At 36.2% G+C, this 16378-nt stretch overlaps 1 protein-coding gene across 1 annotated transcript in view; it reads right to left on the bottom strand.

Moving 5' to 3' along the window:
* gabra6b (gamma-aminobutyric acid type A receptor subunit alpha6b) overlaps nucleotides 1-14569 on the bottom strand; it is a 29566-nt gene extending 14997 nt beyond the window's left edge. Inside the window, exons 1-8 of the mRNA XM_028030758.1 lie at nucleotides 14368-14569; nucleotides 14105-14223; nucleotides 13716-13783; nucleotides 11672-11892; nucleotides 9603-9685; nucleotides 8089-8232; nucleotides 7580-7732; nucleotides 1427-1707 (exon numbers count right to left, since the gene is read on the bottom strand). Coding sequence (XP_027886559.1) covers nucleotides 1427-1707; nucleotides 7580-7732; nucleotides 8089-8232; nucleotides 9603-9685; nucleotides 11672-11892; nucleotides 13716-13783; nucleotides 14105-14223; nucleotides 14368-14426 — 1128 coding nt within the window. The 5' untranslated portion in view covers nucleotides 14427-14569. The remainder of the gene's footprint in view (nucleotides 1-1426; nucleotides 1708-7579; nucleotides 7733-8088; nucleotides 8233-9602; nucleotides 9686-11671; nucleotides 11893-13715; nucleotides 13784-14104; nucleotides 14224-14367) is intronic.
* Nucleotides 14570-16378: the final 1809 nt, after the last annotated feature.

The following is a 16378-nucleotide window of genomic DNA, read 5'->3' on the forward strand; positions in this document are numbered from 1 at the left end:
TGTTTAAACATCAAAAATAATCTTGTGTATTTTAAAATCGTATATTCAGAATAAGTGTCCACCACACATATTTGCCCCCAGGTAAAAGGGTGAACATGCCATTTGCTAAACAATTCAGCAGTAACTGGGTGCTTTGTAAAGTTTATCATGATTAATATTTACAGCCGTTTTCTCTGTAAATGATTGTCTAACATAAAGCAATGGAATGAGGAATATGTGAAGAATATGGCCACTGCTAAGGATGGGAGATGATCTGCAATGCTATGGAGGCGTTTTTCTTTCAAAGGTCATAGGAACCTTGAGTGCATTTATGCTTTAATTTAGTCTTTTTGGCCAAAAAACAGAAACATGTTTTTTATTATTATTGTTCAGATTTTTAGCTAGTTTGTTGAAGCAGGGACGCATCTGAAACTTGTTGGAGAGAGGCTCTAAAACATGCATTTAAAGATCCCTGCTCTGTGGTAATCTGAAAAGAAAAGAGCATAATAGATCATCCAGGATTCTGGATGAACTTTAGGATTTTTGTGCAAGGACAAAAGCTCCCACTCTAATAGTGATCCAATCATGCAAAATATTAAGAGGAGACATAAAATCCAGTCTCCATGGGAAAAGGGCTTTTTACAAAGAATTACCAGCAGGAGTACCACTGTATGGCAACAGTGACTTTATGAAAAACAGTAGTTTCTTAACATATAACTATTATTCTTGACAGAATAAATGTACTGTGTAATTGTTCCTTTACAAAGGAAGCCACTCCAGTAAAGGGTTTATTTTAAGGGTTTTAACACTTATACTTTGTCAGCAGCATGTTTTAGCTGAAAACATAATTTGTTTCTCTTTATTCATCTTTTTTTCCAGAGTTCCTATCCTGTTTTTCATGTAATCGTTAGTTTTGTTGAAATATTACAGTTAAACCCTTGTTTTTAGCAGTTGACCAACATAGGCAAAGCTTCAAAACTGAAGTCTTACAACATGTACAGTAAGTACAAACACAAGCCATCCTAATTTTTAGGAACTCCCTTCTCATTTACAAGAAGAAAAAACAAAAAAAACAGAAATGTTCACATCGGTGGAGATTAATGATGACAGGTACAGGCATGTAATTAGGCCATGGAAAGTTCTATTTTTCACGAAGAACCATCTGCTCTGATCATCATTTATAACAGCAACTCTACCGTTTAGATGAATGTTCACATGTAACCATATCCCCATACCTTATAAGGACTCATATTCCCATATGAGTCACAATATAAGTGAAAATGCACATAAAATTGCCTATGTTTTCAATAACCACAAAAAAATATTTTGTAGTTATCAACACAAGGCCATGTGACCCATTCTTATCTGGTACAGTTTAAGCATTACATGTCATTGAACATATGCTGACACATGTAAACACCAGTGGGAAACCATTTGCCTGACTTACTGATGCAACGTCTCCCTCTGTCCCCGTGCTCGCTGCTGGAACCACGGCTGCAGCTGCTGTTGCTTCTTGAGCGGCTGCCTTTATGGCTGCTGCCTTTCTCAGCTCTCGGTTGGCTTGGAGTGTTGAAAAGTAGTTGACAGCCGCGAACTCAATGAGGGCAGAGAAGACGAAGGCAAAGCACACAGCAATGAACCAATCCATTGCGGTGGCATATGAAACTTTGGGGAGGGAGTGCCGTGCACTGATGCTTAATGTTGTCATGGTCAGGACAGTGGTTATACCTGAAAACAAAGGTGAGAAGAAGTTCAGAACATGGATCTGCTCAAGGTTTCATATTCATACCTCACATGACATGAAAGGCTGTTGACCAGGTCATCTCAGTTTACCAGTATTTTCAATTAAACATTAAATCTTTTTATTGATATATATCCATCCATTGGTTGTCCTCTGCTTTTTCAAGATCTGGTTGTTGGGGAAATCCAGACATGCCTCTTCCTTGCTTTTCCTGTCACATTCATGCCCACAAGAATAAACACCCACAAATATCCTTGCATATTTCATCTGTTTCTGATTTTGCTCCAGAGCCTCTCCTCAATAATAAGTCCCCAGAAAACTCTTTAAAGAGACGGGTCCATTTGGATGACTGGACAACAATAGCTAAGTCCTTTGAATTAAATGTAGCAGCAGCTCTTGTCTGGATGAAGTAGTTTATTATAAAATTATACATTTATGTCATGTTCCAAAATGAAGTTGTTTTAATTCAACCAGTAATGATGGAAAATATTAAAATGCATTGAGTATTATTTTTCTCAGTGTGGCCATTTTGTTTTGTAAATTCCAGCAGCTGTCCCTTTAAAGATCTCAAATGTCCAAGCTCAGCTGGATTCCATAGTGACATATTTTTGTGGTGGACAGGCAGCTTGGTCACTGCTTAGATTAACATGCCAAACTGACACAATGTATCGACGAAAACAAATGGACTCCAAGAAATTTTGATGTAATGCAACAAATGATAATCCAATTCCTGTAATTTCCTCAGTCTTTGTACATGGATGTCACTTTTAGTCACTGTATTCTATTCCAAAATGTATAAAATGAAATAATCTGTTTTGCTTTTTATAAAATGAATAAGCGAATAAGTAGAAAACATGTTACACTTTGAAGAAGAAAACTATAACATTTAAAGAAAATCTTACACCATGTATCCTTTAAATAGTAGTAAGAAAACTTGACTGCAAATGTCTTGATTAAATTTCCAGCCTCTTGACATTAAGATATTGTTGTAATGACAATCTTCAATTTGACTTGTCACTCTGGCATCCAGAAGTAAGGAATGTCAGTCTTTCTATTTTCACAGTTTGTGAATTACATCACATAGTTTGAGCAGTAAGAAAAATTGCATTGTCTTTTATCTACACTGTCTCATTAAAATAACATCAAACCACAGAAAAAATGTAAAGGTTTTATATATTTTTTCTGTGCTTAGAATGGCATCTTTAGTTGGGAACTAAATATTTAGTTTTAGCTTATGAGCTATATATTAAATTTTTAAGCCAGATATTCAGACAATAAATTAAAGATTTATCTTTTGAAATAAATATGTAGTCAGTAACAATGACATTTATAAATGTATGAATGACATAATAAAAGTATAACTTTCAAAAATAAGAAAAACTTTTTTTTGTCTTTTATGGCAAACTCAAACCAAAAAGTAAATTTGTTTAGTGTGTAACTTTACAACTGCTCCACCATACCTGAACAGCCTGATATAAACTACATGCAGCTGTGCTATTCTGCGAACCGCAAAGGTGCAAAACATGTGGAAAATCCATACCCATATTTTTATTAATATAGCTAGAATTTTGAGAATATAGTCTGTCTTGATAAATTATTTTGAAAATACAAATATTGTGCTCATTTGTTTTTCTTTTGGTGTCATGTGATCTTTGAAGATTGACTCAACATTGCTCTGGCGTCTGGCAAAAATAGAATCGATTCTAATTTTGACAGATGGCACAATGTACCACCATGCGAAGGCAGAGTAAACACTATCTTTGACTGTAATGGGTAAGTATTTACTGTGGAGTCCATTGTGTGGCAGAACGGAGAAGCAGCAGAGAGGTCAGCGTCTTAACATTAGCAGCTGGTTCATACCCACAAGAAAACTTTTATTTCTTTGTCTATTGTCTGAAAACTTAGAAACTTAAATTTAAAAACATTGAAAATACCTTGGAAAACCAAAAAATGTGCACTGTAAAGTGAAATATGCACATTTCATGCACACTTCCCTGGACTAGGGAAGCAACCTTCTCTAGCCCATTACTTTATTCTTTTAAAGATGCTAATAATAAAGGACTTTTTTCAGCCTATTAGCAAAATACATATCTAATTCACTTTCATCAAGCTAAAGCAAACAAGAGAAAAAGGACCATTGAACATTCCTGCCTGCATTTTACCAAATGTGTGCTTTAGTTGCGCACATTTCATTAGCCGCTTTGGGATTCGTGTAGGGGTTTAATGCACCTCATAATGTTTTAAAAGCATTCTCTGCAAGCTTAAACAGTAAAGGCTAACAACTCTCAAATGCAGCCTCCACTGGCAGGCAACCAGTGGTGACTGTCTCTATCACAATGAAGGGGGGACATGGGAAGAAAGGCTGTCAGGGTGGGTGGGAGAGGCAACAGAATGGGAACGAAAAAGTGTGGGAGGGGGAAGAAGTAGAGAGACAGGATACAAATTAAACGCTTGGGGCATTTATGTGCTTTAACAGCGAAAAAGTAAGGTACAATTTAGGCCATACTCAATTAAGTCTGTAAAACCTGGGCTCAGGGGACTCTCAGCACTTGCAATCAGGCCTCTGCTCTACTCCCTTCCCTTCTTTTATCTTCCCTTCAATGGGCCATCATAAATATTAACAAAAGTACCATAGAAATGACTTTCCTTAGGCATTTCAAGCACAAAAGCAATGGATCATCACAAAATTTTAAGAGTGCACAATGGGAAACTTAATGTTTGGATATCCAGATATTGAAAAAATCTATTTATAAATAAACTACAAAAAAAATAATAATAATAATAATAATTGGTTGGGCAAGACTTTGAAGTTTCCCAACCCTCAGGCCCTCGACAAACCCGAGTTAGAGGACCAGCCTTTTCAATTTACTCCCTTTTGTAACCTCTGGCTTGTTAAATAAAGGAAATGGATGACACAAAATATGCTTTCAAATGTGATTTGTGTAAAAATATATATTTGTTTCTATTTTTGTTTCATTGGTGAACCAATGGGAACTGGAGAGTGTATATTGACTATATGTCTCAATCTCATAAGGAAAGTTTGGTCTAGAGCACAAACTGCATTCCTCCTTTGGCAGTCAGCCAGTGGTGTGCCAGGGTCCTGCAGCTTTTAGATGTGTCCCTTGTTCTATACTTTTGACTTAGATGGCAAAACTGTCTCACTAGCTTACAGTCAAGCACTACAGAGTTCTGCTAATGAGCTGATATAGAAGTCAGGTGTGATAAAGCAGAGAGACATCTAAAGACTACAGGACAAAGATCCTTGAGGACAGGAGCTTGAGCCCATGATCTAAGGTGTGGCATTTGTCCGGACAATGGAAATATTGGACATCTTTACTATTGCAGCATTCCTGAGAAGGTTGAGCAGATTTCTCAGTCCACTCAACATGGGGTTTGTGGATCTAGAGAGTTTATGACCATGTCCCTAGAAGTACTGTGCAGTGATGCTTTCAAAGGCTAACCCATACACCCAAATCAAAAGCTGCGTCTGCCTTCACACCACTGCCAGCTGGACTCTGCCAGTGTTGCAACTTTTTACAGATTCTATTCGTGTGGTTCATGGGGAGGATTTCAAGATGTAGTCATGAAGAGGGGGATGTCTGGTTTAGGAAACTAAGGGTCTCATAATTACCTCTTGCAGATGATGTGGCATTTTTTACCATAACCTGAGGCATTTTCCAGCCATTTGTATGAGTCAGCTCTTCTGAATCTGGAGCCATAGTTTTCAAAAAAGGTGGATTTCCTCCCTCCAGTTCATTCTTAGTCTCAAATGGAAAAGTTTAAGTACTATATCTGGATGGGTTGTTCACAAGAGATGAGCAAGAGATACATTAATGGACTTGGATCTCCTTCATGGGGTAAAGTGGGTGCTGTTCCAGTATGTCATAGTAAAGAAAGACATGAGCCAAAACAGCAAAGTTCACTATTTAAAGATCTGTTTACCGACAGTAAACATACCTGGGAAACAGAAATGGGAAGCAGAATATAACTTTCTATTAAAGCTGCAAAATTTTAACCAAGATTGGTTCTGAATTCTCCAGAGTTCTTCACCACAAAGAAAATAATAAATATGTATTCCATGTGTTTTTAACAGTTTCATTCAGTTTGTTATAAATCCAGATGCAGGTTTTCTACATTTACTTAGGGCTCATCTAGAGAATAAACAATTTATCTCATATCCAACAGTAGGAGACTAGAAAACTGCAGGAAGAATGACATCAATGACTTGCCACAGATTGCATTTCTACATGGGGTCTGAACTCCCTTACTGACTCTAATGACTTGGATCTATTTTCTAAAGCAAAGTGCAGGCTTGTTGAAGCATTGGCTCACTTCGGAAGAAGAGGGTAAAGCTGTGAGCTGCAAGAGGTAGCAGAGTAATTCTACTCAGCTGCTGCTTGTTGAATTTCCCAGAAGTGGAAATGCATTTGCAAATGATAGCCCTTCCCATGCACTTTCACACATTTTCTATTCTTCATTGTATCTTTTCATGCCTGTTATTCCTCTCAGTTTATCTCTGTCTTTGTTTAGTGTCTCTCACCCTCTCAGCTCCCGAGGCTGGAGCTCAGTGGCAACTGTAGCGTAATGTAATGCGAGAAAGTGGAACCTGTGAGTGCTCGGAAGAGAGCCAAGTAAACATCCTCCCCCTCTCAGTCCTGGCATGACCAGTTCCAAAACGGATATTTATTCCCAGTTAATTAAGCTGCACCACAGCAGAGGTAGAACTGAGAAATTAGAGTTCCAAATTAGAATCAGAGTGTAGAACAGAATATAAAGATGTTTCTCTTGGGGGAAAAAGTTCTATAAATAAATCTCAAAGAGCATTTTGAATCAAAAAGTCAAAGATGGAAATATGTATACTGTCTTAAAATGCTATGGCTTTAAAATTGCTTGTTTCAATAACAAAGTGTCTATATTTTTTTATTCGTCACTGTAACTAACCAAATGTGCATTTCACTATAAATGATAAAGATTTGGGGAATTTGTAATACCATGTTAATGCCACGCTAATTAAAGTATTTTTTTTAAAAATATTGGTTTGTTTGGTTTTAAATGTTTGCTAAACTGAATTTGCACATGGTTCTCATTCTGAAAAAAGGCAGTTGGACCCATCTACACCCAGCAAATAGTGTTTATTGCATTGACATAATTTATATGGAAGGTATTTGCAGCATTTCACTTTATCCACTTTTTATTATGTTACATCCTTATTCCAAGTTGTATTAAATTAATTTCTTTCTCCAAAATTCTAACAGCAAATACTCCACAATGGCAATGTCCAAAAAAGATTTTTGAGTGCTTTGCAAAGTTATTAATAATTTAAAAAACAAGAAATCAAATTGATGTAAATATTCACAGCCTTTCCTTAATACTTTGCTGATCCACCTTTTGGATCAACATTTTCAAGTCTGTTTGAATCTGAAGCCACAAGCTTAGCACATATTTAGGCAGTTTTATCCATTCTGCTCTGCAGTTCTTTTCCAGCTCCACCAGTTAGGATGGGAGATGTTTGAATGAACACAAACTGACTTTTGACACAAATACAGTTTTATGATGAACATCTAACAATCTACAAGTTCATGAGAATCTGGGCATCTTCTCTGTCTCACTAAGTAACTTTAGTGACCTAACAATGAAAACAACCTCAATTGTTTGAAAGACCATTTGGCTGCAATTTTTGGTAAACAGTATGGGTGTTGTATTTTTCACAAAGCTCAATTCAAAGAGACAAAGAATGCATGATCCTTCATATGTTAGAGTTTGGTGTGAAGCCATGTCTATTTTTAATTTGAAATGAAGCTTAAAAAGAAATTTTGTAAATTATACAAAAAAAGCAAAACGGATTTGAAGACAAATTACCAAAAACAGTCCGAGCTGGAACTGATTCCTTGTTAATCCAGAAGGAAACTTGTGCCAGAATGACAGTCATTATGCAGGGAATGTAGGTCTGAATCAGGAAGAAACCCATTTTCCTTTGAAGATGGAAGTGGACAGTCATTATGACATATTCACCTGCAAGAGTTAAACATAAAATCCAAATCATACAAACAGCTAATTTTTACAGGTTTTTTGTGCAACGTTTCTTAACAACTAAATCTTAATTCCAACATAAAAAATCAGAGTTGTTATAACACCTTCCCATAACTTCAAAATGCTGGATATATATGATTATTTTTACTTCTCAGTTCCAAATTCACAGATCCTTTTGGAAACATTACCAATATCACATTTAGAAAGGCTCTTGTTACACATTGTATGTACAAAAAAAGAGAGATCAGTTAAGCATGGTTTATGCCAAATATGAACAAAAAGCTTTCAGATCTAATTAGTTTAATTACTGAATGAGTTTAGAAGACAAATTTGATGACCTGTGTTGGACTTCAGCCTCTCGCTTGATACAGTCTGGCCAATAAGGTCATACTGCAACAAGCTGGATGATTCCTGTGGGACTTCAACAGAAGATAAAGGTCCTTTCTTCCAGGTGTACACAATCTCACTGATGGGGTATGCATCTATGGAGAAGATATGTGAAACCTTTGTTAAAATTTGGTTCTCAAGAAAAATATGCAAACTGTTCATGTAAAAGTTCTAAGAATACATGTTAATGATTTAAAAAAGATAAGCGGATATAGAACCTTTCACTATAAACACTCCTAATGAAACTTAAAAGCACAGGTACCTTGCTTTGCAAAATGAAATTTTGATTTGGTTTGTATTTTGTGACAAACCAAAGAAGTACATTACTAAATCGGGAGGAAAATTTGATTCAAAGTTTCCAATTTTTACAAACAAAAATCTGAAAAGGGCAAAAAAAAAAAAAGAGTATTCAGTTCTCTTTACTGTGGTGACCTTAAGTAAAATTCAGTAGAACCAGCTGGTTTAAAGTCTCCTTCCAGGTAACGTCTCTATCACAATGAAGGGGGGACATGGGAAGAAAGGCTGTCAGGGTGGGTGGAAACGACAAAAATATCATGGAGACCAACAAACACACAAACTGATGACCAAAAACAATAGGAAGAAAGTTTAAAACAGGGTTTTAAAATATATAACAATGTTTGAACATTTTCAATTTGTTTCATCTGAAAATGAACATAGTGTGGCATAAATATAAGGTGAATTAAATTTCCAAAATAATTCCCTATAAATTTTGCAATTAGCCATGTAAGGGATGTAGCAAAAGTGTTAAAGAACAAGCACTGGTTGAATGAGATCACTGAACCTTTTGTCTTCATGTTGAACGCTACATTTGGTGGAAAAGTTGCATTATGACACATAAAACAAGAACGCTGGAAATGGCAGCATCATGCATTAATAAAGAGAATTACAGGGCAACCTCAGAAAAAATATATATTTTAAAGAACTTGAGACTGGGTCAAATGTCTTTCATCCAGTCGAGCACACCCTACACACAGAGTAAGAGCTACAGTACAATAGTTTGGATCAAAACAATGTGTTAGAAATGTGTCCATGTCTACATATGAATTCAGCTGACCCAGAAACGGCTCTAAATACAGAAAAAGTTGTTCACATAAAATAAATATGCATCCACTACTTTCATATTTTCATTCATAAAAAATTACATGACGAATTACTGAATATTTCTTTTTTGCATTCTAGAAATTCATACTGCTTGGTGTTCTATTCCATGAAATATCTCAAAATTCCATTAAAGTTTGTAGTGATAAAATATGAAAAGTTCAGAGGACATGCAGACACTGCAAACAAAAAGGAAGGAGAAACATATTTGAGCTCCAACTATTGATGTTTCAAACTGCAGCCAGAAGACATCTTGTCAAATGGTCAGTTACAATGTGACAGTGTGATCATTTGAGAGTGACACCATCTGTCAAACCACTGAGACTTAACAGAAAGCAAAACTCACAGCTCCCGAATTTGAGTGGGCAGGCATGGCCATCCATTGGGAAGTTCATGAGGCGCATTGGGCACTCTGCATTTATAGTTAATCTGTTAGAACAAAGAAAGCTGAAATCAATTTTTCATTCAAACCAACACTGGATAATGGCTCCTGCTTTCATCTGGATTTTGCAACATGGTGCAGTTGTGTACATTAGTTAATACACTGAAACAAAGCATACAAGTATTCAAGTTGTGGGAATAAATGAAGAAAAATACCTGCGTCCCTCAATCACATTACATGATAAATTAATAGATTTAATAAACCAAAAATAATAATAGAATAGACGGTCACTAACAAAGGTTGTCTAACAAAGCCCTATTTATGAGAGGAGTATTGATCGCAAGCTCTTATTTTGAATTGTTAGTATTGATAAAGTCTTCATAAGTTAAATTGTGTACCAGGTCTGTGGGTCACAATGACAAATAGGAACATTATTTTAGCACTGAAGGAAAAATATTGTCATTGGCCATAGTTACACCCAACAAGGCTGAACTGCCATTTCATTAGTTTTAGTTGTGAAGACAACAACAAATTCATCCTTAGCTTTCTTATGAATATTGTTAAAATATATCTTTTCAATCTTATGCATTTTCTTATCTCATCAGCTAAATACTAAACAGCAGATTAATATTTCTATTTTACATAAACAGAAACACAATCTAATGATTTCAGTGTTTACGCCAAAGCTTTCTTTCTACCAGCCCTTCAAAAACCAGCACTGTAGCTGACCTGTCATAATTAGCATTTAGAAAAAAACTGAAGCAAGAAAACTTGAAAATACAATAGAAAAACATATTATACATGTTTTATTGCGCCAACTTTCATGCACTAGCTTGTTTGATGAGACATGTTGATGGAATACAGAGAAGCACCAAAATGTTTTTATTTTTCACACAGCAAAATGTTTTCTACCACAATCACTATAAAAATGAATGTACTCTGCCTGCATATAGAAAAAACTGAGCATTTTTTGCTCTATGTTTGTGATGCCTAAAATAATTTAATGTAATAATAATATGCTTGGATTTCACAGGCAACATTTCTCCTCCTGAAAATAAAACCCTTAACAAGTTTAATTATACACATTAAACATAGGGAGAAAGTTTTAAATTTCACTTATAATCATCTTATGATGGGAGGAAATATATCTCATACAAAGTTTCTAATATATTTCATTTTTTAAAAATAAAATAGTTTCAGTTTACCTGGCACACAGCAGAGACTACTTAGAAGCATGTGGTGCTTCTAAGTAGGTCAAAACTTTGAGGAAATATCTTAAGCACAAAGATATAAAAAACAACTTATACCGAATTATTTAAAAATACAAAGGTTACTGGTAAATTATCTGACTAAAAGCAAAGTTTTTCAAAAAATGTATGGAAATACTTATGCCTTGCTGAAACTAAAAAGTAACTGAACTGTCATACTATAAATATTGTTAATGGACTTTCTGACATATAACATTTTCATATGTTTATGTTTCAGTTTGTTTCCAGAAAAAATATCTACCAAGATAACATTTTATATACAGCTTAAAAATTAAATAGGATATTTGAGGAACTATTTTTTCTGAATTACCTAAAAGATGGATTTCTTGTATTTCTCTTTTAATTAGCTATACTACACTGGCCATCTATGTAATCTGTGTTCATATGGCTTTGACGTATGTCTCATGGTTTATTGAATGGATTATTTGAAGCTTAGAAATTGTATCTTAACCTTTATAAGTCAAGTTGGGCCACACAGATAATCTGGTTATCTTTGAAATCTATTTTTTTATACTGTCACTGAGTCTAGTGGAATTTATATGCTGCATATTTACTTTTGGAACAAAGCTTGAAGTCATGTTTGTTTGAATTGCTTTCAAGGACTGTTTTGAGTATCAGATGGCACATTTCACATTTTCTGGCACTCTATGATTCTTTTTAATGTTTGTGCATATTCTTGGATGCCTATTCAATTCAATAGCTCTCCAGATCTGTGCTCTATTCCGGCTTTGGCTGGGTTTTAGCTTTGCAGTCCAGCGCAATTACCTCATGGTGTAGAGGATAGTTCCATTTTGCATGATGCGGAACAGCTTGTTTGGAGTGGTCATGTTGTGAGAGATTGACCTCTTGCCATTCCGGAAAAATGTGTCGGGGGTCCAGATTTTGCTGACCATAAGGTTGTTTAGCCGCAGGATCTCAATTGGGCCTTCGAATTTGAGCCGCTCATCAATCCATGTCTGACGAAAGAACACATCCATGGTGTACTCCTGGAAAAAGGTCAAAGTGTATATTATTGCAGGTTTTACTGATGCTAACACCATGCATATCGCTGATGCTGCTTCCATCATCTACTATCTTGAGTCATTATTATTTGGTACCCCAGAGAGAAGGACAGATGGGTATGTGAGCAATGGTTTTTGAAGAAAGCAGCTTGATACTATGCTACCAGTGCTGTGAGTTATTTTCCCACATGATTATTATTCTTGTTGGGGGAGGGGGATACTAGCTGCTATTGCTGAAGGGTTGGGTTATTTAGGCAGTTCCATTGAAAAGTTATTTCACAGAGTAATTTTATTTACCACCTTATTAGGTGTTTTTGCTAGTACTGAATTTAACCTCCTTTGCCTTCAGGGAAGGCAAAGGAGGTCTTTGCCTTAATTTTTCATGCTGTTCATTTAACACAATGTCTCAATCAATCATCGGAGAGTTTGATAGTTTTGATATGAGTGTGTCAAACAGTTGCTGCATATTTATGATGTGAATTTCCCATTCCATTGTCAGATGTGGTAATTATGGGAGCCGTTTTAGTACTGTAAACTCACTGTCATTTTCAACAAACTAGTTTAAGATGATTTGAACTATGCAACCTGGTCCATTATACTGATGGATGTACAATTCAAAAGATGGATACATTGAAGAGATGGACATTGTCAGTTTAAGCATTGCTCCTTAGTGCTAAGAAATCCCAAGTGTCCAAGAAACGATCCCCCAAACACAAGCAGGCTGGATTCATGCTTTCATGTTATGTGTTCCAACCCAATCGCCTAAATGTCACATCTTAAATCTTGAATCAAAGTTTTATGGGACTGTGAAAATTGTAGCAAACGTTTCCTGTTCTTACCTGACAAGAGGTAAAGGTGGAGAAGTCTGTTGCTGATGAAGCCCATCTGCTTCAATGTTTAACATGAGCTATATTTGGAGCTACTGTTCCCTTTCTATCAACTTGAACCAGCACATTTTCCTATGACTTCTTGTGTCAGCAAAGAATTTTGTCCACCAGATCACTGCTTAAAGGATGGTTTCTCTTTTTATACAATCTTCTGCAAGCATTCTTAACATACTTAGACCAAACTGTTTGGCACCAACATCCACAACACTTTCAAAATCACCTAAATCTCCTTTCTTTCATATTGTGATGCTTGGTTTGAACTTCAGCAAGTTGTCCTCCCCATGCTTAGATGTTTAGTTATTGTCATTCAATTGTCTGATTTGCTAAATCTGATTACAAGCAATTGCAAGCAAATGAACTGTCCAGAAAGGGCTAACATATATGGGAATAAAAATTAAAATAATAACTTTGAAATCAATAATGTATGTTTTATCAAAGTTAAAGTTTCCAAACAGTTTGTTATGACACATTTTCATAGGACTGATCTTGTTCGGCTTTTAAGAGCTGCTCACATGCTTCACAACACAAATGCCTCCAGCATATTACAGGCTATAGATGCAGTCAACTAGTATCTAAAGCTACAGAGTAGAGCACAAAAGACATATATCAGTCAGCCTATCCCATGCCAGGAGAAGCCAGCCTATCGTTTCCCAACATCAGCCACATCACTCTCTCCCTCTCTTTCTCTGGAAGGATGGAGTGGAGGGTGAGGGGGGTGGGGTAGAGGGGATTGCCAACCAGATTAAAATCCTAAGCTGTACTAATGACATCCTGCTCAAATGCCTGAATAATGAAGGATGAGAGAGCTATAAGTTAAGACATATATGCTTTCATTCACTAGGAAAAAGGTATATTTGCATATAGCTGTTTAAATCAATATATCTGCAAATTGAAAATTAGTATTTAATCAGGCTTACGTACCATCTCTACATCTGAAACTGGACCAAAGCTGGTGACAAAGATGTCAGTTTTGACCTCTGTGACGGGACCTACAGCAGAAGTATAAGTTGTTGTTCTGACTTTGGATCAAACTACGTAATGTTCCTCAATATCTAAAAAAAGTTACAATCAAACTTTCATTTTAAAATATATAAATGACAACTTCAAAAATTAGCAGAAATTTCAAACATCAAGCAAAAATACAGTTGAAATCTAGGGATGATGTATCAGCACTAAACAGAAAATTAAGTACATACGCACTGGAGTAAAACTCTATACTCTGAGCAAAAAAGAGAAAAAAGGAAGAAAAAATCCAAACTGTTAACTGCAAGCAATTGACATGCAAGTCAATAATAGAAATGTGTATATACCTCCAAATCCAGGTCGCAGCCTGTTGTCATAGCCATCCAGTAATCTATCCAATATTTGCGTGATATTATCCAAATAAATACTGGTTTCACTGTGTTGCGTCTCACAAACACTACTCGCACTGAAAGTAGATCAACACACACAGATCATTCAATTAGCTGGTAAATCACAGCAAGAGTGTACAGTATCTTTGTGCACAATACGACTGCGTTGCCGTGCGTAAAGAAGTCAGCCAACAATGCAGAGAAAGAGTTGCCACACTTACCAAAACAGGAACAAGCTCGTTAAAACGAAAGCCATGCCTCGCAAAGACCCGATCGACATGTTGCATTATTTTAGAAGCATGATTGTTTGCGGATTTGAGTCCTTCCTTTTATTTGGAAACAGTGCGAGGAGATCGCGCCAGTCCAGCACGACTTGACTTTCCCTCTAGTGCGGTTGCGCCCGCCTCAGCCTGAATTGCTCAGCTGGAAAAGCCTAAAGAGTTTTCAAGAGAGTGAAGAGGAGGGGGAGTAACAGGGTAGCGAGAAAGGGGGGTGGATTTTTGAGTTTTGATTTTGTTATAATTTTTTTATTATTTTTTTTATAAGAGACACACAGGTTTCGAGCGTTAGTGGAACAGAAATCGGTAGTGCGTACAATTGAAGGAAATAATGGTTATTGCCATTTTGATTAAGAAGGTTGGAAAGAACGAAGCGCTGGGAAGAAACCGAGAAAAAGGAGGGAAATGTGAAGGAGATCTTACGGGTCTACTGGAGGAACAATTTCAACCGAAGTCATTCTAAAGACCCTTTGATAAACAGTGTAATTTCTGTACGCACTACTGTTCCCTCTCAGCCTTTATACTGTATGCATGCCCTTTACATGAGAGAGAAGCAAAGAAAAAAAAGACAAGAAAAAAAACATTAAAATTTAGAAAAGTATGATTCATATGGTGGTTCGGTGGTTGAGTGGAGTGGGTGGTAGGTACATTTAGTGCACTATGAAACTCCATAGACCAGGAGCAAGGGGACATAGCATCCAACCAAACTGAGGAATTACCACAAAGTACATTTTTTTGATGTAACCTCAACACAGCTGAATAAATGAGTCCTTTGTTTTATTCCATTGTGTCCTTTGATTCGCTTTCTGCAGAGACCTGCATTGTTGTCTGTTCAGGCACCAGAGCAGTTCTCTAGCTATGTGGGGCCCTAAAGAAAATGTGATTGGGGGCTTTGAAACTGTCCAGTCAGGGGAAGACTCACATGTCATCATGATAAATACTAACAATGATAAGAGGAAATCAATCTGTCCACTTGACAGTTCTTTGAATTTGTTTTCTGCATTATTTTGAAATGTTTCCGGTCTAAATTATTGAATTTGTGCATTGAATGTTGAAATACATGATAGAAGTGAAGTAGTGTAGTGCTGTGCCTGAACTCTAGTTGCGCTGTAACAGACTGAATGAGGAAACAGGAAGTTGGCACATGCCCATTGATGTCTCTCTTTAAATCAGGAGTTTTGTTATGCATGTGCTACACATTCTGGCATTCCCCAGTCTGTCTAATAAGTTTAAGGAATGACTGACATATTTAGTTGTTTTTTTTAGTCGGCCATAAATGCCAAGTGAAAATGTTCAGGGTGAAGTAGAAAGTATTGTGCCACACTGATCGGGGCAATGCTGAGTCCCAACCACACAGTTACCAGTTGCTCTTATGGAAAAAAACAAAAAAAACTATAAACAATCAGAAAAATACAGTCTTATCATACTGTTGAACAGTATGAAACTGATTAATGCGTACTTGAAAGCTTTTTTAAAAAAAATGTTTAAATTGAAGTTATAATATAAAAATACGTTTTTATTTTATTTTTTTATATATATACTGAAGTGGAGTCTGTGCCTCACCATGAAACTCGTCACAGCTTTGGACCTACCTTTACCCACCACAGCCGATGGCAGTTCTTGCACAAATGAAACACAAACACACACACACACACACACACTTCCTCTACCAACATTACTCTAAAAAATTCACTCTCCACCTCTAGGTATTTAATTTAAATAAAAAACAACTAATGTTTGAGGCCATGGAACCACGGTAAGCTCTTGACCTGAGCTTTGCTTTGTGGTCCATTATATTGCTCTGGTTTATAACGAGATAAATATGATCAAAGTCAATATTTAAACAAACTTGTACCAGGGGTCCAATGTGTGGAAAGAAAATATGACCTTAACCACACCACCAGCCAGAACCATCTATGGAAAGCAGGATGGATCCACACATTAATGTTGTTTA

This window comes from Xiphophorus couchianus, chromosome 11 (assembly GCF_001444195.1).
Source record: "Xiphophorus couchianus chromosome 11, X_couchianus-1.0, whole genome shotgun sequence".
Taxonomy (NCBI): Eukaryota; Metazoa; Chordata; class Actinopteri; order Cyprinodontiformes; family Poeciliidae; genus Xiphophorus; species Xiphophorus couchianus.